This window comes from Cheilinus undulatus, linkage group 6 (assembly GCF_018320785.1).
Source record: "Cheilinus undulatus linkage group 6, ASM1832078v1, whole genome shotgun sequence".
NCBI lineage: Eukaryota > Metazoa > Chordata > Actinopteri > Labriformes > Labridae > Cheilinus > Cheilinus undulatus.
Window position 1 is genome coordinate 22961838 of NC_054870.1, and position 24236 is coordinate 22986073.

The 24236-nt window shown below is 40.0% G+C and overlaps 1 protein-coding gene across 2 annotated transcripts in view; it reads left to right on the top strand.

The window, feature by feature from the left end:
• cdh11 (cadherin 11, type 2, OB-cadherin (osteoblast)) overlaps positions 1-23965 on the top strand; it is a 144094-nt gene extending 120129 nt beyond the window's left edge. For both annotated transcript variants that reach the window (XM_041790321.1, XM_041790322.1), the window contains exons 8-16: positions 146-333; positions 12353-12466; positions 12639-12778; positions 14179-14315; positions 16082-16203; positions 18470-18587; positions 21164-21415; positions 22674-22825; positions 22959-23965. In XM_041790321.1, the coding sequence (XP_041646255.1) occupies positions 146-333; positions 12353-12466; positions 12639-12778; positions 14179-14315; positions 16082-16203; positions 18470-18587; positions 21164-21415; positions 22674-22825; positions 22959-23324 (1589 nt within the window). In that variant the 3' untranslated portion in view covers positions 23325-23965. The remainder of the gene's footprint in view (positions 1-145; positions 334-12352; positions 12467-12638; positions 12779-14178; positions 14316-16081; positions 16204-18469; positions 18588-21163; positions 21416-22673; positions 22826-22958) is intronic.
• Positions 23966-24236: the final 271 nt, after the last annotated feature.

Here is a 24236-nt window from a genome sequence, read left to right on the forward strand (position 1 = left end):
GATAGTAAACACACTGGCAGACAGCCAGCGAGTCTCCAAAGACGTTGAATACAAAAGTAAGCGGTGACCACAGGTTGACACTGAAAGCTCAAACCAGTGAGGTGAGTTTCCTGCTTTTATTGATTTTCTTCCCCAACTCTTCCAGGTGTGTACCCCATGTCTGTATCAGAGGATAAAGTGCCAGGAGAGGAGGTGGGACGCCTTAAGGCCAAAGACCCGGACCTTGGGGACAATGGACTGGTGAACTACCGCTTAGTGGACGGAGATGGGATGAACATGTTTGAACTGAGCACCGACTCTGAGACCAGAGAGGCTGTTATTAAACTGAAGAAGGTAAGAAATCAAAGAAAAGCCCTTGCAATGTCATTTTTTTTCTTTCACAAAGACAGCAACACTTTTATCAGCTATTATGGAAAATTGGGGATTATTTCAGGTTGTGTTTGCCACCCTGGTACATTTTCATCCACTGTTCATGTTCCTTTGGCTCTGTTTTTAGTCTACAGCTGTTTTCTTAGGAACATATATGGCTCTTCAGTTTCTGTTGTCTTATTTATGTTCACTGACTAGCTTGTCTGTGGTATGCTAATAGCTATGAAGTGCACAGTATGGCTGGGACCACATATTAATACAGTGCTATACTCTGGGGCAACATTGGAATACTATGATAGAAAAAAACAAGGTGATCTGATGAGATTTCACAGACAATCTGATTTGCTGAAATTAAGATTTTATGAGTCATATAACACATCATATACTTAGTATAGTATTATTTTGTATTTGTATTGTGTCATATTATTTTATGATACATACAATATTATATCACATTGCATCGTAATGCATCATATACATCATATTAAGTGGTGTGATATAACGTCATATCTCTTCCTCTTGTATCCTATTGCATGGCATTATGAAATACTTACTGCATTAATTGCAATTTATCGAGGTTCATAATTAGTGCAGTCCTTTTTTAATCACAATAAATTGCATACTTTATGGTCCCTTTCATTACACTCAAGTTAAACCACTGCAATGTCTCCCTGGCAGCAACAGTGATGTAAAATGAGTCATTTCAGTTTAAATAAACTCACAGACAGGCACCAGTGAAGCTCGATGGGTGGAGCAGGCGCCCATGGTGAGAGGCTGTAGTCCTTGACGCAGTGGTCACAGGATTGATCCCTGGCCTCGGCACATAGTTGGTGCATGTGTTCCCCCATTCTCTCTCCTGTCTCTCTTCAGCTGTCCTATAAAAATAAAGGCACAAATGCCTTAAAAATATTCTCAGAAAAATGAGAAGAATATAAAGTCACAGACAGCTCAGTGGACAAGTCAAAAGTCATGTGCACCTCTAAAGCATTTCTTTGTACTGTTCTTTTTGTAAAATTTATATTTATTTTATTCTATTTAAAATTATATTTTCTGATATTTTGCAGCAGTCAAATAGATAGAGAATCTGTACAAAGTAACACCAAGAGTGAGCGAGAAAATAGCTGCCAGGAGGATGAGACTAGCAGGACACTGCCAAAGACATCAGGAAGTGCCAGCTAGCACATTGGTGCTATGGGAACCAACACATGGGCAACGGTCACGAGGTCGTCCCACGATAACATACAAGGATGTACTCAAGAAAGACATAGGAGTGCAAAGTACCGAGGAGCTGGCTAGATGTATGGAGAACCGGGATGACTGGAAGCGGAGATGGCGGGCTCGTCTGAGGACGACCTAGTAGTAGTAGTAGTAGTAAATAGATTACAACTGATTTCCCCTGATTTTGCTTTCAATATAAAAACAAAAATATTTCAAGAATCCATATACATGTGCAGGCTATTAAGGACAAGATTAATCTCAATCTTTTCAGTTCATGGTACTCTATCACTAAGCTGATCCACACCACCGGTGGTGATGTCAGGGTATGTACAGAAAATCTGATATTAAATTTAATTCTTTTTAATGCCTCCTCAAGACCCTCATCATACAAGACCCAATCACATCTTCAGTTTCTGTACATTTTTGTGCTGATTGTTGGATAAAAATGTGACAAAATAGCAAATAAAATGTACTATTTCTTACTGTAGTATGCAAATTAATATTTCTTGAATCATTTTGACATTTGAATATGAGGAAAAAAAAACCTCAGTATGATACCATAAGGTAGTTGGCAATTGATAGTCTGATTTTTTTTTTTTTTTTTTTTTTTTTCAGTAAAATGACCTCGAGTGGCTGTTCTACAGTCTCAAAGTACTTATTTACAAGTGTGCACTTCTGTTAAATTGACTAAGTCAAACAGCCTAGGTTTTGAGGAAAATGTTAAGGCATTACTGCTCGTTTCACAATACGTATATTATTCTTTTATTCAAATTTTAAAACACTGATGTGTCCATGATCACTTTACTTTTGTATATGTGCAGTGTGAGACATCATGTGTGATTTAAAGTAAGTATTAACCCTTTGAACCCGGAGGTTATTTTTCTCTATTTATCTTTTAGGTTTCTGCTCGAAAGTTGCATACCCATAATAAAATGGGTATATATCTGCAACCACAAGGTCGATTTGAATAATTCTGGTGTCATCGTATAGGGAACACTTGCGAGTTTTGTTGAGATGTGTTAATATGAGTATATGTGATACTGGTGAAGAGTAGGCCTAAATGAAGATGGCACACTGCAAAAATTTAAAACAAATTTCATTTTAAGGTGAAGATCGTGTGTTCTTCATGAAGTGTCGTAGCTGTAGAGCTGGAAATATGGCAAGTGGGTTAACACAGCTGAGCTGTACAGAGTTTGATATGTCCTAATTCATTTAGATGTTATTTGAGTTGTGTTTGGGGCATGTAAAAAAGGGTTATATAGTCGTGTAGCCCAGGTTCTGCTGTTTAATTTGATGTGAAACATCACTATATTCTTTCATGATTAGTGCAGTATTTCACACTGTGTTTGCCAATGCCTAAGTCCCCATTTTGGGGACCTTAGGGTTCAAGGGGTTTTAATCATAAGCAGAACAAACCAATTACCATGTTGTTTTTTAATATGATTTTTTTTAACAATAAAATGTAAGACCTTATAGAGTTGCATGTAATACCTTTTAAAGCCTCATTTTTGCCAAACTGATTTATCAACTTTTAATACTTTTTTAACCAGACTGCAGATGCTCTGGTTGTGTTCGAGCTACACTTACTGCGTTTACATGGACACTTCTAATCGGGTGAAACCCTCAACCTGATTAAAAAATGCTGCATGTAAACACCTAAATCAACCCAATCAAGCCCCATCCGATTAAAAATCTAATTGGTTGCAGAGGGGTGGTCTACACCTTTTCACGACCCGATCAGAGGGAAAATTCTTCCATGCATCTGACATGTTCTTTCTGCGCATGCTCTTCGTCTTGACGTAACTGCGGGAGCCGTTCTCACCAGCAGAAACGGGTCACTAGACTCAAATGCCGGTAGTGGAAAAGCCAAGACTCAGGGGATGTCGGTCTCAATGGGGGCAGAGAAATAACGGAGGGACTGTATACCACTGGAAACCACCAGCAACCATAAATCATGTGACACACAGGTCACATGATTTATGGTTGCTAGTGGTGACCGTTGATGCGGTGGCCGCTATTCCGATTAAAAACGGGCACATATAAACATCCGATTGGATAGATCACACACAATGTAAATGCTTTACCCAAAACATTTAATCAGCTTGATTTCAATCAGATTGGAATAAAAGTGTCCATGTAAACGTGACTATTGTCAGAGATGCGTGGTTAGTTAGTTTAAGTCAACAGATCTCTCTGGGTCTTGAAGGTAGTTTTCACCTGTATTAAGTGCTGTCCACTTGTGATCTGACTGCTTTTATGAGGGCTGTGACAGTGAAAATAGAAAGAAGGTGTAACATTGTAAGCAAGAGCTGAAAGTCAACAAGATTTGGAAAGTAAGGGGAGATATAGAGAGTTTAGATGCTGTTCTGAAATTTACAGATTATTTGACGGTCTTGGATTGCAGAAGACTTGACTGATATGTGAGGGGAGATTCATACATGTTGTAGCAGTTTGTGGTAAAGAATGCTGGTCAAAAGTACTTTTTGTTGACAGCAGTGAATTGAACAGCAAGCTATCATGGAAACGAATGCGTCATCAACCATTTTTTTTTTCAATTTACCAGCCCAGCAATATAGTGGAGACTGCACTTTTTCCTCAGACAGCAGTGGTTTAGAGCGAGTCTAAGCCAACCCACAATTCACTTACTTTGTGTCCATAAAAAAGAAAAGTATGGAGTGAAGGAGGTGGAAGCAAAGGGGAGGTTCTGCTGTGTTCCCTTCACTGTCTCATACGAGCACTGATTTCTGTAGATGTGAGTGAGAGTGCATTAACGTTCATGCTTCCCTGGGCCAAAGAGCTCATCTTCTGCACTATGACTGTAACCCACACACACTATAACTATAGCTGTCAGTGATCCAGCTCAGCACACACAATTACTTTTTCCCGCTCCTTTCTCCATCCCTCGCTCCTCTCTCTGTCTCTCTAATGCACACACACACACACACATACACAGAGCTCCGTCAAATACACTGAACCTCACTCATTTCTTCTTTTTCTTCCTCTCTCACTCACACAGAGTTGTGCTCTATGTGTGGCTGCAGGTCAGGATTATGGACTGAATCCTTCAGTGAGCTGTGGTAGCCTTTCTGTCTCTCTTGGGGCATTCAACCTCTCGATCTCACAGTGAAAAAAAGAAGTAATCTAAAAGTTATCAATATATGTGTGGGGTGAAAATATGAGAAAGTCATTTAAACTGTCTCCAAAAGGTGCATTGCATGGTAAAAGGTTTTGGCAATGTGCTGCATGTTTATGAAAGCATGTCCTTATGAGTGTGATGCTGTTTGCAGAAAGATGCATTTCCTCTTCAGACAGCGATAATGTTGCTCAAAAGAGCAGCCAACCTTAACCCATCACTCGTTTTTACTGATGCTGTGGGAAAATCTCTGTCTGAATCAATCGATACAAGTCTGTTTCATGCTTTTTCTCACAACCGCCTGCGTGAGCGATTTCCTCCAGAGCTCTGTGTTACAGCATTGTATTAAGACTGCAAGGGTTAGAGGACCTCTCACCCCCCTCAGTGTCCCCAGAAACTAATGAGGAAATGAGTCTATGATCATACTGAGTAATTCCCCCTCTTCTACTCCAGCCTGGGGCAAGGTGTTTAACCTAAGGACAGGACAGTTTCTAGATTTGATTGAATTTACTAAAAAAAAAAACACAGCAGCCTCTGCTAGATTAAATACACTCATAACAGCACATAGGAGAAGTTTAAATACATCATTTTTTTAAGAGGGGCTGCACAAAGATGCAGTGGTTAGCGACGTTACCTTACAGCAAAAAGGATCTTGGTCCACTGATTATAAGAGTTGACCGATATCGTTTTTCAGGGCTGATATCGATACGGATCATTAGTAGTGTATGGGAACAAAAACTGCAAAAGCAAAACTGCATGTTTAAAAAATTATGAAAAATAAACCATTTATTTCATCAACACGAGAAACAGCACAGAGCAACACGCTCCCTGTCTCAGTGCCATCCAGGTCCAGTGTTGATTGGCTTTTAGGTGAGACTGTAGAGATTGATAACAAGGCCAGAGGAGACGACACACCTAGCAGTGGAGCCAAAGTAGCACACCTTTGAATTCATTGGTTTTGGTAAAATAAGTGCTGATACCGATAATCTGCTCAATGCCAAATATCGGAATCAATAATTGGCCAGGCCTATAAACAGTCTACCTCTAATATACAGTATAATCTGTGAAAATTAGAGATGTTCCAATACTATTTTTCCTTCCCAATACTGATTCTGATGCCAGAGTATTGGCCTATACTCAGCACCAATCCGAATACTGGTGTAAACTTTCTGGACAGAATGTGCTGTGGAAAACTGGCATATTGTTCTATCATATTGTTAAGACTCTGTGTGACACTTAAAGTTGTTTTACCTGCTAATTATTAAGAGTTTTACTGTTAAATGATACAATTTCAATTACACAGAGCAGGGCCAGTTCTGGGCATAGGCTTATCGCCTAGGCAGTTGCCTAGCGCACCACACTGAGGGGGCGACGTCATGAGCCCTGAACATTTTGGATGGGTCCACCAGTGCAACAGATCATCAACTCCTGCAACCCTCTAACCTCTGCGCCCCTCGTTCGTGAAACCGTCCAGCCTCACCTCGCCGCTCTCTGTCTCTCTCTCTCCATGCGCGCTCACGGCACACACACACTGGGAGCCTTGCAAGATGTTCAGAGAAAAAAAGTTTTCTTCTTCCTCATTCACACAGCGCTTAATGGACAGGATGTAGAGATAGAGTCCTGCGTCAGACAGCTAACACCCTACCTGCCCATTCCTTCTGATTTCCTTACCATTAACACCTGCTTCTGCAGTGTGTGTCATCCCTCCCTCCCTCCCACCTGCACCCGCAACATGCACGTTCAATTCCTCCTAAAGTCTGACCATCCACGTAAAACACGGAATGACAAACTCTGTGTTCAGGTTAAGAAATTATAATATTGCATTCATGTTTTTTCACTGTTCTAGTCAAAGTTTTCTCACTGAATGAAGCACGAAAGAAAACACATCCTCATCAGCCATCACACTCCAAAAACATCGACCATAACAGCTGGCCTGGACTAGTTTAACCCTGGTTATGTTAATAAGAGTAACATCAGGATCATATTTACAGACCTTATGTACACACCCTTTATTTTTTAAGCCGTAGGTGGAACTATTTCCTGATCATTGTTCGCGAGAGCCAAAAAACGCAGCGCACTCCAGTAAGCTACTAGAGAGTTTGTTTTTACTCTATTTGCCCCTTTCTGTTCCTGTCCTTGACCGTAAATTTAAACGCTTTATGCAAAGAGATCAAAATTTATGGATAGAAGGGATTTCCCCTCAAATAACAGTATTATGGCTCAGTATCTCTGTGCCAGTCCCTTCCTGTGCATCATGAGGCGCATCAAAGCAGTGGAGACACTCATACTGTATGTCCGCAGCGCTATAAGGCGCGTTAAAGCTTCTGTGCGCATCTGAAGAATTAGACTGTGCCTTGTTTACAAACTTCAACAATTTTAGTGCAAGCAAATATTAAATTCAGACCTCATCCCAGCGCAGCCCTCTAACTTGATTCTTTTAGTAGAGCTAACAGGATAATTCTCGTTTAAAAACTGCTGCAGGTGCTCTTGAAATATGTCATGCTCTTGAAATATGCATTTCTCAACATGTACAACAACGCCGGCCTGTAGGAGTATTTAACAAATACATACAGGGATTAATGAATGTCATGCTGCCTCCAAACTTTGCTGCTGCAGTAGATCCTCTTGTTGTCATTTGATTGATGACAATAATAGCTTGAAATATTAAACGCATTTGTTGCCAGTCTGTGGTTAACACTGACCTAACAGGCTCCTTTTATGCTTTATGTAAAGTCATTTTTGCTTGTATGTATTCAGGAGGGAATTACAACTTGATTCATATTTGATGATTAATGTGTGTGTGTGTACAATGTGTTTGTGCATGTATAAGGCCGCTGAAAAGATGCCCAGATGTATCGCACAACACCCCCTCTTCTGCATCCTGTGTCTCATGGAATAATAGCTTAATAGCCTGATGCTTATTTGAAGTGTGCATGTGTGAGTACATGCATACAAATACAGATACCATGCAACCATGCTAGTATCATCACTCAAATTTGTGTGTATGCGCAAGTTTGTGCGTGTGTAATTACTGTGTATTGATGCATCCCAGGGGAAATCAACACCTTTTGCCCCCCGAAGGCAGTGCCATGCAAAATTAGAGGCCTTACATGCACACTCACGCCCCACAAACACAACCAGGCAACACACCTCAACACACTTTCAAATGGGTATCGGGAGTACCCTTCACTAATCTCTATTCTCTCACTCCCCTTCTCACAAACACAAATGCACACACACATGGGGATGAGCTTTAATCAGCTATTCTCTTTCAACTGTGTCCTGACGAAAGCAGTCCACAGAATATTAAGAAGCTATGTGTGAGAGTGTGTGTTAGAAAGAGAGAGAGAGGGAGTAGAGGGGGAGGCATTATTGTGAATATTATTATCTCACCCTGATTACACAAAGAGGCAGAGAATGAAGAGCGAGTGGATCTATAGACTCGGGTAGAGAGAGAGAGAGGGCAAAGGAGACAGAGGCAGAGGGAGCGTGACGAGAGAAGGGAAAATGAAATAACTGGGTCACATCTATCCTATTAGCATTGTACCTGTCATCAACACGTTAAACACCGGCACCACAGACTCGAATGCCGCTTCGGCTGAATGAGCGTGGAACAATCCATTGAGAGGAAATCGTCCCTCCAGCACTGAGTCATTTGGCGTCACATAAAAACAGTTCTGAATCTGGTGGATTAAAGAGCGACTGCAAGCTACTCTCAGAGGTGCTGCCAGAAGATGATGGGGGCTGGACGCCATGTTTGATCGCCAACGACAAAAGGAAGCGATTATATAATACTTTTGCATCTCAATTCTGTGTTGTTCTGTTGCATTATCAACCCATTTAACAGCACTTATCATGTCCTGATAAGGTGGAAGGAGCTGCGTTCAGATTAAAGGGGCAAAGCTGAAAGGCTGTGGTGAATAGTTCAGGAGGAAGGCACAGAAATTGACATTGACCATACCCGTGGCCAAAAAAGTATCTGTGTCCATCAGCAGCACATGTAGGTGGCCCAATATGGCTGCCCAAGCTGTACCTGCATAATGGGAATTGAAACCAACTTACTGTAAGAGCTCCTGTTGTCTGCAGAGACAAATGCTTGACTTCTTGAACTTCTCTAGCAGGAAAAGACCTTAAACAGGTATAGAAGAAACAACAAAAGAGGCATGTGAACATTGTAGCTTTGCCAATGCTGATGAAACTGCCTTCCATCTGGCCAAGCTTTACCTCCACCCCAGCCTCCTCCTTTGTAGCATAAAGCTTTTTGTTGCCCATTCATGTTAACTTCTATGCTGCCAGGAAGTTGACTGATGCAAAAGTGAATGTCATTCCATTTGACATGCATTGTTATAAATGTGTCTGTCCATTTGGGGTGTAACTAGCACTGCACTTCCTGGAAAGTCAAAGCATACTGCCTTGCTCACCCAAGGAGTATCTTTTAAGGCAGGGAGACAAGCAGGAAAAGCTCCAGAGTACAGCAGGTATCAATGACAATGGAATGGCATTGATTAAGTCAAAGCAGAACAAAGGAGGAGCTGGGGTGGAGGAGGGTTGCAAAAAAGCAGCATGCAGAGGTTAAAGCAGAGTCAGGTAAGAGCAGTTTAAATAAAGGAGCCTGAGTGCATTTAGCCAATAGGGTGCTTAGAGGCAGATCAACTGGCAGTCAGCTGATGAGGGCTTGCGAACTAACGCTATAGGCTTGATTTATGTTCCATGTTACAATGTCTGTTCTTACAGCAAAAATTAACATGTTAACTTACCAGTCATGCCAGATAGACTGTTTCACATATCCATTGCATGGGTTATATTTCAGATTTATCTGGTAAACCCTGCATACAAAGTGTTTTGGGAGGTGCAGGACTTTTCAAAATTTCTCATAAGGTAATTGGGCCAATGTTCTGTCTGTTACATTCGTTACGTGCCAATCAGAGCAACAAGACAAAATGAGTAGGTAGCACAGCCTCAGTATGGCAGGAGCTCAGAAGGCAGACGCTGTCATAGTTTAGGAACAGTGGAGCTTGTTGGTGATAAAACTCATGCTGAGGCGAGCCAAAAGAGGAGCAAAAACATGTCCACCAAGAAAGGCTTTCAGTTGGTTCTTTGCTTCTCTTTTAATAAGATAATGCTGTCCAGGTCTACTAAAAGACTGCTGTTCTTTGTTCGTTTTTAATAAAGAAATTCAGTCCAGTTTTGATATGACTGCAGTTATAGTATAGCTACATCCAAGCTAATCTCTATGCCAGTGGCAGTCATTGCTCCTGGCTTCCACTATAACTAAACCCCACCTGTAGAGGCCTCGTTCTCCTCAAATGATGCTGATTGGTCTGGTCCATTCCCAGACTTGGCACAAACATTTCAGATTGTAGCTTTGCAAGATGGATCTGCCGGATGACAAACATGGACTCTGGCTAATTCATCTGTTTTCATCAGCCTGGGCTAAAAAAAAAAAAAAAAAAAAAAAAAAAAAATCAGGAAACAATAGCTTGTTTCTTTATTGGTACACACTGTACAGAGGGTAATTTTGCATAACATTTCTGTTTTGATTATATCAAGATGAAGATTTCTGCATCATCAGAAATGCTGTTTAGGTGATTGACAGGTGGGCACATTGTAGCTGTTGTCCAAGAGGGTAGAGACCTCTGCTCTACCTCTTAGCTCCTTTCTAGATTGATCAAAAGCTTGGGAGAGTCAGCATTTCCATTATGGTAATCTCCATTGTGGGGCTTTGTTGTGCATCTTAAAGCACCATTGGTTGAAAGACCACATCCATGTTTTATACAGTCAGTGGTTACATCATGAACATCAGAGTATTTCACATCCTTCAATTATAGTTGCTTGGTATTTATGGTATTTATCTTGAGCCATTTTTCCCTGGATTTAACAGAAGTGTGATGATTCAACACTTTAGGGCTTTATGAAGTCCAGTGGTTTTATATTCTAAAGCAGCTGATGTGTAAATCGATGATCATACATCTTGTTGACTACAGGCTGGTGCAGATGCCAACTCTTGGATAGTCTAATGGGATCAACATAAACTTACAAGAGGCTATAATTGATGTAATAACACTGAAGTGGTGTCTCTTTTTGATGCATTCTTAGTATGAAAATCTATGAATTGGCTGTCTAGGAAGCCATCTTAATCACTGGTAACCTCTTAAACCGTGTGTGTCAAACTCATAAATCTATTACAGCTTCCCTCTGCTTTACAACCCTTCACACAGGGCTTACGAGCCTGTCTCCTCCCTCTGGGATTTCATTAAGAGATGGGTAGCCTGGAGATGAAAAGATCAAGCTTGCTCTTGGGACTTTGCCATTTTAACATCTCTCTACCAGCTGGAGAAATAGTGATGAGGGGGATAGTGGATATTAACTGGGTTTGTCATACAGTGATGATACCCAAAAGAACAGTGATTATGGCTACGTCAAGTCTTCGCCATCTGCTGCTGGCAATGCACAAATCGTCCTAATCATAGCAGAAAGCTTCCCTGAGGTATTTTGGTGTTTACACAAAGTGTGCCGACAAATTCGTTGGCTTAAAAGTTTCTCCAGCACAAGTATACATTCACTACATCAAAATATAATCCCAAGAAAGAAAAAGATTCATATAGCACTATTCATCGCTAAGTACCTGCTTTGCAACTTTTTTATTTATAATAATAATAATAATAATAACTTGAATTTATATAGCGCCTTTCAAGAAATCCAAGGATGCTTTACAAGAAACAGATAAGACATGGACAAACTAAATGACTTTAAATGACTTAATCAAAGTTTTATGTAAGGAAAATGAGTGAAGTTGGCATTGAACGACGTGCTTCAAAACAATTCAATACCAAGGCCATTAAGAGTCAATGGGCTTTTCTCCCAATATTGAGTGAGTGAACTGAAGCTCAGTTCAATATGAGTGAATTTAATCTCAGGCTGAGCTAACTGTGATATTGAAAACCAATGCCAGGGGTTTAAGGGTGCATTATATATTCTTAATTTTCCTTCAACAGTTACAAAAGTGCACTAAATTAGGAGAAATTCTGGTGTAGCAGCCATTAGACTGTAGTTCCTGATTGGTGGGGGTTGAATTTCATGTCCCACCTTTTGACCTTAAGATTCTCTATTCCCTTTTATTATAGAGTGTCCCAAACTCCCAAATCTAATCCTAGCTCATTAAAAACAGATGTGTACTGTTTGTTTCTCTAATGGAGAAAACAGCCCTTAAAAATAAACATTTCTATCCATGGTCTAAAGATAATCTTTGCGTTGTGGTTCATAATACAATTAAACAATCTTTGGATACAGTCATCATTTGGGTTTTTCCTTGTGTTTTGCAGTGTAATAGTTGTGGCAGTACTTGGGCTGCAATTGTCATTCCAAGTGATTTTATGCCTGTTTCCATTCATGTAGCAACAGCTCCCCCTAGCAGAAGCCAAAGGTACCATGCTGGTGCCTGCCTGCATTTCTCCAAGCTGGTGTCTGCAATCAGAATGAGACTTATTTTCTCTAGCAGTCAGACATTATGACACTGAAAATGATAAGATACGACAAGGATATTTGAAGTAAATGTCTGCTATAACTGGGAGGAATTTTAAATTAACTGATTCAATCTGCTCTCTCCTTTTTTCTTTATTTTTCTCCTTTCAGCCTGTGGACTTTGAGACGAAAAGGTCATACACTTTGAAGGTGGAAGGATCCAATCCTCATGTTGACCCTCAATTCCTCGCTTGGGGGCCGTATAAAGATGAAGCAACAATAAAGGTATGCATGTAAAACCTGTTGGCATGTGTGCTTAGATACTGTATTTGTTTATTCAAATATAAGGGAAAGAATGTGAGTGCATGTGATAACATAAGGAGCAGAGATGATTATTGTTTGTGTGTTCAGATAAAAATCACAGGGGCCCTCTTAAAATTCTGCTGTTTGTCTGCAGATATCAGTGGAGGATGCAGATGAGCCTCCTGTGTTTGTAGCTCCTAGTTACACTTTTGAGGTAGAGGAGAATGCGCCTGAAGGCACCCTGGTGGGACGAGTCCACGCCAAGGACACCGATGTTGCCAACAATCCTGTGAGGTAAAGCTGGCGCAGACACACACACAAACTGTACACAAACACAATTTAGAGTCTGGCTTGAAGCAGTGGTAGAATTTGAATTTTTCACACTTCTTTAAATTCTGATGGAACAACGCCAAAGAAATAACTTTTAAATAGTGTTCCTTCAGCTACACTGAACAAACAATATGAGTCAGAGACGCTTGGATTTACACTCGTAGTTTTATGTAAAAATCACAAATTACATATTGTTAGAAGTTTTCAGTAGGACTGGGATGTAAAATGGGATTGCAGAAGCATAGCCAGAGACATTTTATGGACATGGATCAGAACAATCAGTGCACTTTAATCATAACATAACTTTAGCCTCAGGAGGAAATTGCGATGCATGCCTTGCATTTTTTAAATTTCAAATAAACAGCAGTGTGTTACCTGCATAGAAAGCTCTTAAGTTTAATAACCACAAAGCTGGAATAAAAGTTCATCTGAAAGAAGAAAATGTCCCTTTTTGTGAGGAAGAAAAGTTTTTTCAATTTCATTCAACATATGAAGGCATTTAAAATCTCTGAATCCAGGCTGTCCTTGATTTGTAATGCTAACCACTGCACTACTGTTCAGCCACCTTATGCAACATTTTAAACATGAATAAAAACAATGTCATGAATATACCATAGCCTACCATTTCTCAGCTCTATGTTCCCACTGGCAGGACATGGCTTCCTTCAGATAGTTTGTGTTACTCAGAGGCTCAAACATGTTTTTTTGTTGTTGTTGTTGTTGTTGTTTTTTTGCATGAACCCCTCCCTCTCCATCCGTAAGCCCTATTCTACCTGTGAGGATAGGAATATTGCGACAAAAAGAGCTTTGTTTAAGTCTGAAAGACTGGAGCTAAAGTGCAAAATCCACTGGACATCTACTCAGAAGGTTGCAAACTACACTTTTAATGCACATCTACAGTACTGTGCAGAACTTTTAGGCATGTTTGGGCCACACAATGAAAGGCTGAAATAAGGCCTGTAATGGTATAAGTGAGACTACCTGAGGGCACCATAAGGCACAAAGGAAAAATTGACACAACCTAGACAATAATCTGAATGTACCTGCATATTACCAGGAGCGCAGGAATATAATCTGTTGAAAAAAGCCTAGGGTACTGTCCAACAGGTAGTCGGGCTGTCACAGACCCTGGTGATGATGCAGATGTTCCAAGGGTCCAGGGGTGAAAAGGCTCAGACAAAAGAAATGCTGTTAAACTTGACCTTCACTCTGCCCCCTATACTTCAGCCTGTCTTGTGGCACATAGGACCCGATGATGAATTCTTTGTGACTGTATAAGTAAATTCTGCAGATGAAAGGCTAGAAGTCTCTTTAATCCTTATATTATATGAAATGGTACTTATATGAGGTTTGTTCTTCTTCAGGTACATGATCCCTCGATACACAGATGTGGAGCAGTTCTTCAGCATAAACTCCGAAGATGGCATGATCATCACCACGAGACCACTGGACAGAGAAACACAGGCCTGGCATAATATTTCTGTGTCAGCAACGGAGATAGGTACGGATGCATGAGAACTGCAGACTGACATATTACTGTTTAGTCACCACACTCACACCCATTACATTGGAATATAAAGTTACCAAATTGTGACACTGTCAATGGGAGAGCATGAATATTTCAAGCCAGAACAGTTGAATAAAGAGCTATACTACATTTGTATGCCTGCTACTGACAAAGCTGAATGTGAACAAATGGATGGAAAAGTCCCAGATAGCCACCAGGCTGTATATGTTCCTGGCATCTAGAGCCCAACCTGTCATTCTGCGGTGTTGGAAACACTCCACTTTATGTACAAACTTGGTTGCATTCAAGCCTGCCTGTCTTTACTGTTTCCCCCTCTAGGCAGGACTAAAATATGTTTTTTTCTTTTTGCTGTGAATATCAGTGAAGAGCAGCCTAAACCTTGGTAAACTTATTACAAATTCAGCTTCAGTGTTAGAAGAGACAGATGTCTTCATGCAGATGCTAGCTGGTCCAGTGTTTTTGTATGTGTAGTGTGTTACAGTTTCTTTGTTTGGTATCGCTGGCCAGTCTGTATTACTTTTTCCTACACGTGGCATGTTGCTCCCATGGAATACTTGGGCCAGGGACAGATATATAGATATGCTGTGTTCATATAGATGTCAACTTTCCCTGAAATGTGGCAAGTGGCTTAACCATGCAATATTTATTGGCTATTAGAGTGGACCAAAAGTCTTACAAAACGAGAGCAAGACACAAACATCCGCTGAAACACTGTTTTCCTTAAAGTGTCTTTATTTAAGACAACACATAACTGTTATGGAACTTCTGATGCAGTAAAAAAGAAGTAAAATCCAAAGTAAAAACAGTCATGGCTCCACTAAACTTTTAACTATCCATCTCCACCACAAACAACCCTATTTACTATAAAGACAGAGCGGGGGTGGAGAGAGGGAAATGCCAGATGACCCACAGGCCCTCCGGAGCTTTCGCTCCCCGGGTTAGGCCCCAAAAGCCCCTCCAAACAGTGAGCCACAGTGGCCCCACCCTGGTATTCTGTGGTCAGGGCTCAAAACTTGCAGAGTGCTGCGTGGTTTCTCTGTGGCGTGCTAGACGCCAGACGGCCAGATGGAAACGGGCTCGCCGCCCACAAAGCTAGGACCATAGCAGGCTCTGCTAACCGCTAACAGGCCCTGGGAAGCTAAATAAATGCCTGGTAATGACAGGGTAGTGGAAAAGTCATACTGACTAGAATTGCAAATATGCAGGGCAGTATGGTTTACAAATGGAGGGTTGTTTTTTTTTTTTACTTTTTTAAGATGAACATATTGATAGAAAAGTCATTCTTTCTTTGTTGTTATTCTAAATAAACAGGGGATGAGTCTATTTTGGTTGTTTTATTCACTATTCTGTCTGCGTAACATAATTTCTTCTCATTAAAATCTCCACCAGGCATAATTTGACATTTGTCACATTTTGATACTTTTTTGGAAAAGCGTGGGAGCAGACTGATAAGGCAGCACATTGTCTGACGGGATATTTTCATGTCACACAAACTCTTGTCAGTAATTTTTGCAAATCAAAATAACAAATAGCTGCCTGAGTGGCTGACTGATTGACAGGCAATCTTTAGGGAAAAATAGTCTTAGTTATCTTCTTGCTTAAACAATGCAAAAAAGATTAGAAATCACATTTCTATACTGAAGCAGGAATGACATTCTCTCTTTTGGATTGTTGTATGAAGCAGAATCCACATGACTGTGCATTATACTGTGTGTGTCTATGTGTTTGTCCGAGTACAGGAGGCCACCATCAAGACACCAAAGTGCGTGTTAACATCAGAGTGAAAGATGTGAATGACAACCCTCCAGAGTTTGCCACAAACAACGAGGTGTTCATGTGTGAATCTGTTGCTCCAGGGAAGGTAGGTCTGTGTGTAAGAGAGTGGAAAAGAGTGTTATGTGTGTGTTTTAAGGAGTTATGGTGATAAAGTGATGATGTGGACACCAGGTCCATCTCTGATATGAATATAATGACAATTCTATATATGTTTTATTATGCAAATGTGCTCTTATTTTCAGTAACTTCAATCTACTGAACATGCATAGACATGATATGATTGCGATCATTGTTAGCCTTATTTCTAATTTTTTTTTTTTTTTTTTTTTTTGCATAATGAGAAGTTTAAATTATATTTCTATGAATTTAAAAAAAAATCTTTAAATGTGAGCCAGGAAAACACAGTGATTCACAGTGCCTTTTCAAGGTGTGATATTTGCGTTCCTGTAATGTTTGCCTTCACTTTGAACGTTACAGAGGCATGGGAAGGTGGAATGTGGAGCTCCCCATTGCCGTGCTGTGCTCTTTCTCAGTCATGAATGCCCAAAACCCAAACAACCACAGATTGGAACACCTTATACCGTGCCATTATGAGATCAGTACCTCTGCCAAGGAGGTTATGTGATTGGTTGGGTTTGTTTGTTTGTTTTTTTGTTAGCAATATAACTCAAAAAGTCATGGATGGATTTTCATCAAATTTTCAGGAAATGTCAGAAACGGCATAAGGAAGAACTGATTAGATTTTGGGACTGATCCAGATCACCGTCTGGATCCAGGATTTTTTTAATGATTCTGAACTTTTGGGAGATAGGGCTAATGGCAGATGTCTGCGCTGTTACCACTTTACACCAGGATATGTCGGACATGAGTAACTTATTCAAAGTTTTGGAGTTTATAGAGTTTGAAAGACACATGCTGGTCAAGGAGACGAGTCGGAGCGTAACAGAGAGAAAGACAGCGATTTGTAGCGAGAATACTCACAATGCTGGGAGGAATAAAGGAATATTCACCCTCTCCCATGAGTTCCACATGTAGCGAAGCTAATGCTTTGCCTCACCATGTCTCCACCCCACCGGGGAGGGAGTAATCTGCAAATTACATTTTGGGAGTGATCCGGATCACTGTCTGGATACAGGAATGTTTTTAAAGGATTCTTCACTATTGGGAGATAGGGCTGATGACGGAGGTCTGCGCTCTCTGAGTGCTTTTCTAGTTTTTCATGTATTAAGGCTTAATTGTGGCAGAGCATTGTTACAGCACTGTCTTGGAAATGCACTGTGTGCACAAAAACTGAATGAAATCATTTTTTAACATAAGGGTTGGACCAAAAATTGGTATGTTAATGTATCTTTGCCTTGACTCATCTGGTGCATTATTTGTATTATTGTTGCCAAATATTTATATTTTTAACAAAACCAGATACAGAGCTCTTTACAGTTTTTCTCACCATTATGCACCATTATGCAACATGCCACATTACTCCATATTATTACTCCACCTTATTAGTAGTTAACCAAAATAGGTTTTTCAGGCCTTGTACCTATTATTTGTGGGTTATGGGACTGATGAATATACATTTACAGTAAAAATGAGCGATTAGTTAATTTCAGTAATTTTAACATTAGATATGTGATGGAACACAAACCTGTCATTAGAAAAAGCTAAGCCACTTCATTACTACTTACTAAAGATGAATGTTACCCGCAACAATGAAGGGGAGTTTTTATTTTTAAAACTGTACACCTTTTACAGTTCATGTAAGCAAAAACAGTAGTAGAAGTGCTCTGATGCTCACTGAAGTGAGGTATATACAGTGCATTCAGACAGTATTTGGACCCGCTTTACTTTTTTCAATTTTGTTGAGGGGCATCCTGATGATATATATATAGAGAGAGAGAGATATATATATATATATATATATATTCCTATTAATCCACTCTCAGTACCCCATCATGACTAAGTAAAACATAATTTTAAACATTTTGCAAATTTATTTAAATGTATTAAACTAAAATATCACATTTACATAATTAATTAGACCCTTTGAATTAACATGTGAAATCTAGCTTAGGTGCCTTCCATTTCTCTGGATCTTTGCAGAGATTTTTCTGGAGTTCACCTGTAGTAAAATAAATTGGACATGATTTGAAGAGGCACTATAGAAGGCCTCCTTAGAAAGTGGACTCTAGTAAAGGTGTAGAAACATCTATATATGTTATTCTTATTCATGTTGTGTCATATAGTTTCGTATTGTATTATACTGTATCGTACCATATTGTATCATGAGTCAGCCCACCCCATTTTAACCCTGTGTCTTTCTTTGCTGATTAGTGTCTATGTGTGTTTTATAGGTCATTGAAACAGTGAGTGCAGTGGACAAAGACGAAATGGCTCACAGGCAACATTTTACATTCAGCCTAGCTCCAGAAGTTGCCCACAACAACAACTTTTCCCTCACAGACAACAGAGGTAAACAACCTTTAGATTGGAATTTATATTTCTTTATTCGAATTTTCTTTTTCTTTCTTTCTTTCTTTCTTTCTTTCTTTCTTTCTTTCTGTCTTTCTTTCTTTCGTTTCCAGCTCTGTCAGGTAGCTCAGTGATCTCTTTCTCTCTCTTCCCCCTTTAACTCGGATTAGATCAAAGCATAACCAGATGGAGGCTTACAGTACCTTGTAGAAAGCAGCAGGTGCTCTGAGTCCCTCTCTCTCTCACACACATACACTCACAAATGCACACACACGTCCTGCGGGTTATATTAATTGCGCTGGGGTCTCTGTCCGTCTGTACATATATCTTCAGGGGCTGACTGATTGAATTAAGTTTTGTGAGTACTGGGAGAGAGACTAACTGAAGGAAAGTACGAGCAAGATCAGAAGAAAGAGAGGGAGAGAGTGAGTGAGAACAAGACAAACATGAAAATTGAAATATGAATTGTGTTGAGTATAGTTTTACACAAACAACAGGGAGGGAGGGATGGGATTTGGTGGATCAGTTGGGCACTATAATGAAAAATTGACTTGATCTTCAATACACAGCAGTGTTTTACCAGCAGTATGCTCTTGATCCTCCTTGTTAACATATAGATACATAAACAGGATAGTTGAATGAATGAGATATAGGGAGAAAGATAGTTATGCATGGGGAGTTTTTCATTCCATCTGTTGACCTATTCTCAGATCTACACACAGAGAGACTCGCACACAGCTGTCTGGGAGTATCAGTGCTGGCAGGAGGCTGGTAGCAACAGATGACAGTGATGTCAGTGATAGAGACAGTCGGGGGTTACCTCCAATCTCTTTTGGGTTTAAAAGTTTAAGTCTTAAGTTTATTTTCCTGTACTTATATGTGAATGTGCTGGGTCATTATTTTGTATGTACTTTGTTTTTTGCTAATGTAAGCAATGCATGTTCTACTCCTTTCAGCATTGTTCAAGCTCTTTATAAAGTATTTGAAAATGTGTGGATATAGGGGTTTTCAGGACTCTGGTCAGGTTTGCTTAAGGTGCAAACATGAAAAGCAAAAATTATCAAGCTGCCATAGAGTCAAAAACGTGGACTTTGATTACTTGATGCCAAACATTTTAGAGTTTGTCACTGATCTGCTGAAGGATGTCAAAATTTTCACAACCTCTATCAATATGGTACTTAATGCCATGAACACCTGTCTATCTCTCAGGGGTATGGTGTGTCAGACAAAATTGTCTAAATGACATTGTAACATTGTAAATTACGTTAACATGGTTGTCGCAATAACATGTCTGAAATTTATGCAGTATTATTGACAATAATAGCATTTAAATATATGAACCATGCTGTACAATAACAGAAGAAAACTGTGAGCCAAAAATGTTTAAGGTGCAAAGAGACAAAGATTTCAACTGGAAATAAATATTTATACAGAGCAATGTGAAATGGGCCAACTTTGTGTAAACAAAGTGGTTGCACAATACAATATAATAGAAATATGAATAAATCAATAAAACTGTTAATTGGTTACAAGAGTAACTGACTGTTGAGTGGTCACTAGAGTAACTGTGACTGTTAAGTGGTCCTTATGGAATTGTCTAATACGAGAAGGATCTGTACGGTGCATCTAAAAAGGAAGTAGGTGTATAGGAAACATTTGCTGTTGCTATGTAGTCTTTTAAACAATTGTAGTACAAGTCCAGTTGAATTTTCAATTTAGCTTATTTAAAACAACCTCAATTGATCAAACTGCAATACTGGATAAAACATGATTCTAAAAGAACAAATACAAGTAAAATTAGCACTAAAACTCAATCAAGAGCAAAATAAAACTGATAAATAAGAGCGCTATAAAGTGTAAAGCTAACTTGAATGAGAAGCCAATAGAAATGGGTCTTAAGCAACGATTTAAAACTTTCACAGGAGTTCGCAGCTCTAAATTTAGTTCCACAGATATGGACATGAAACTGACAGGAAGCCAGTGGAGAGAAGCCACTAGCAGTGTGATGTGATCTACAGTATTGAATCTATTTTACTTGTACTTTTATTTGTGAATATGAGGCAAAGTTTGCCTGTGATGTATTTCCAATAAAAATACTGATGACTGTGGCAATGAAGCTTTGAGAAAGCAAACAAAGTGTCTGAACTCTTTCTTTGTTAAACAACAGTTTTATATTAGAGACCGAATGTTTAGACAGGACAAAGACAGAGGTAGTCAGCTACAACAGGAGCTAACAATGTCATGACAACACAGAAAGTTGCTTTTGATAATACTTCCTCCAGAAAAGAGGAATGGATGCACTATTTAGCAGGAATTTAATATCAACAAAGTCACACCTCATTGGCCCATGTTTGTGAAGAAAATGTGTGCAAGTAGACCACACTGGGTGTGTGGAGACAATGATGAATACAGATAATGTGCACAAGTTTCTGAAAAAACTTGCATTGCTGTGTGTCTGTATGAGTACAAGATCAGTAAGTTTAATCAGAGTTTATAGCTTCCATTGTTTAGTCTAAAGTTAGAATCTTTTAATAATTCAACCTACTTACCGTTCCTTTTTCTTTTTCTTTCCACAGACAGCACAGCCAGCATCTATGTGCTCCGTAAGGGCTTCAGTCGTCTGAATCAGGATGTTTACTACCTTCCCATTGAGATAAACGACAATGGGTTCCCTGCCATGAGCAGCACCAACACCCTGACCATCAGAGTGTGCTCCTGTGACAGCAAAAACACCATCCTGTCCTGTAACGTGGAGCCCTACGTTCTCCCTGCAGGTCTCAGCACCGGGGCACTGATAGCTATACTGGCCTGTATTGTCATTCTGCTGGGTAAGGAGTTACGATTTTATTATAACAATCACAGGTCATTGGGTCTAAGAATACAACAAGAAGATACATACAACATAAAGCAGGATTAAGATTTGCATAAGATTATTTCATCAGACATGACATTTCAATTGATTGTTCGTTTGAATTAATCTTATCCCAAAATATCGAGTTCATGTTATATAGGCTTGCTTTGAACAAGGTTTTACCCAAAAACTGCCAGCTTTTGCAAACAAAACAGTTTGATAGAGAGATATAAATGAAAAAAAATTGTAGCGTCTGACTCTATTGCTGACTGGGCTTCACAGCCTAAAGGTTCCTAGGTTGAATCCTGGTTGGACAGGGCCTTATGTGTACATTTCCTCTCTGTACATGTGGGGGTTCTCTCCAGGTAGGCTCATCTCAGTAGAGCTGATTGTCTGGCTCCCGAATGGCTCTTCATTTGGTATTAGTTTGGCTTTTCAAATGTGGATTAACTAACAACAAAGAATGTGGAAAGGACACTGGCACTCGAATGGGAGCTAGCTACCTAGCTCACATTAAAGTACATTTTTGTAAAAATGGCTCATTTTCGAATGGCACATCATTACATAATGTGATATTTAAAAGGGCCTCAACTAGCCTCTTAGCTCAGTACAAGACTCCTCTAGACTCCTGTCACCCATCATCTGGCTAGCTGATGCTAGACACAAGCAGGTCTTCAGGACTGTGTAATTTGTGATATTGATTACCGTCATGTCAGGTAAATCTGCTAAGCTGTGGTAAAAACCACTGTTCTGTAAAGTGTAGGAATCATACTCAATGTATATGGAATTTTTCTGATCCTAAGCACAGCATAGCTGTCCTTTTAGAGCTGTTAAGTAGAAACTTTCTTCCATTCCTGTTAATTCCTTATGGCAGTGCTCCACTACCTGACCCCAAATCGACATTATATATCACGGGATTGCAAACAACCAATAGTCAGAGTTTATCCTGCATTTTCCTCATTTTAAGGGGTCAATGTTACCAAAAACCTTTTGAAAAGAGTGACATGTTGATAACCCACTGCAACTCAAATGGGATAGTGTGTACAGCACAGTAAAATAATAATATTAATTATTGTGTCCGAGGTCTAATTACACTGTCTCTCTCAGTGAATACTAATCATTTACCTCTCACTTTTCTCATTTCTGCAGACATGTGAAAACTGTTATCTAATAACTAAAGAAGATCATTTTTATTAAATTGTTTTTTTTTTTCATTTTGTGTTTCCTTTTGGCAGCAATTGTGGTGTTGTTTGTTGCACTGAGGCGTCAGAAAAAGGAGCCGTTGATAGTGTTCGAGGAGGAGGACATCAGGGAGAATATTATCACTTATGATGATGAAGGAGGTGGTGAGGAAGACACTGAGGCTTTCGACATTGCAACATTGCAGGTATGAAGAATGTTTAAAGAAATAATACAGTAATTGAGGGCAATACTTGCATATGTTCAAGCTAAAGTCTTAATGTTTCTACGTAAGCATGTCTAAGATTATAAAGTTTGGTTCTTTGTTTTGACGTTCCTAGAACCCCGATGGTGCCAATGGTTTCCTCCCAAGAAAGGACATCAAACCAGAGCTTCAATATCCCATCAGGCCTGGGAGTGGTCGTCCTGCAGCGAACAGCGTGGACGTGGATGACTTCATCAAGACTCGGATTGCGGAGGCTGACAGTGACCCCACTGCACCTCCTTACGATTCCATTCAGATCTACGGATATGAGGGCAGGGGATCATTGGCCGGGTCATTGAGTTCCCTCGAGTCGGTCACAACGGAGTCTGACTTGGATTATGACTATCTGCAGAGTTGGGGGCCGAGGTTTAAGAAGCTGGCAGATTTGTATGGGACCAAAGACTGCTCCATAAATGATGGGGACGATGGCGAAGACTCTTAACAGTGGTCTTACTGAGTGGACGCCCCTGACTCCGGATTTATTGATTCCATGAGGATTTGTTAACTGAGGGTTGACTCTCCTCGATACCTAATTGTTACCGACTAGCACCTGATCAGTTCATGCCACTTGTCAACAGACGTTAACAGCTCTCCTTCTTGTGGCGCCTCCTTCATCCTCCGGGATGATTTCTTATTGAACGCTTGGACTCGAATCCCAGCTTTTCCCCAAATCTCCCCTTCCCTCCTGTATCCCTTCCTCCTCCCTTTCTACAGACTTGACCATTGCAGGGCTGGGAGATTTGATATGTCACCAGTCTGAGGGCAAATTGATGGGAAAGATGTGTTGCTGTATGATCAAAATGACTTGCTTACTGCTAATCGTTTAGTTTCCTAGAGGTTCTATATACTTTGTGGACTGGATTCACATGCTTCCTCAATGGTTCCTGAGAGAGTTAATTCCATTTAAAGGTTCCTGAATGGGGTTCATTATCCTTAGTTGCTCTGTTTGTGGTGTTTTTTCAGACCCACAGAAAACAAGGAAGTAAGAGATGGAAGCAAAATAAAAGAAAAAGTTAGTACAGGATCCAGCAACAACTGTGGGGTGTTAGAAAGAAAAATACAGATAATGATGTTTCAGTAGGGTCAAAAAAGTTGAAGCTTTTCTTGATTTGTTGTTGTGTGCAGAATTCAGCAGGTTCTGTGGTTAAGATAGCGTGAACAACTCTGGGTTGTTGATACTTTGAAGACGCTCACAGCGTCTTCACAGTGTGGTGGCCTTATAATAAATAAACAACAACTCCAGGGGTAAACACAACATGTGTAACGATAGAGACCGCTAGCTTCAGTAGCCACACACAGACAAATGAACACACAAGGACTGCGTGTGTGGGTGAAAATGCTACACAAAAACCTT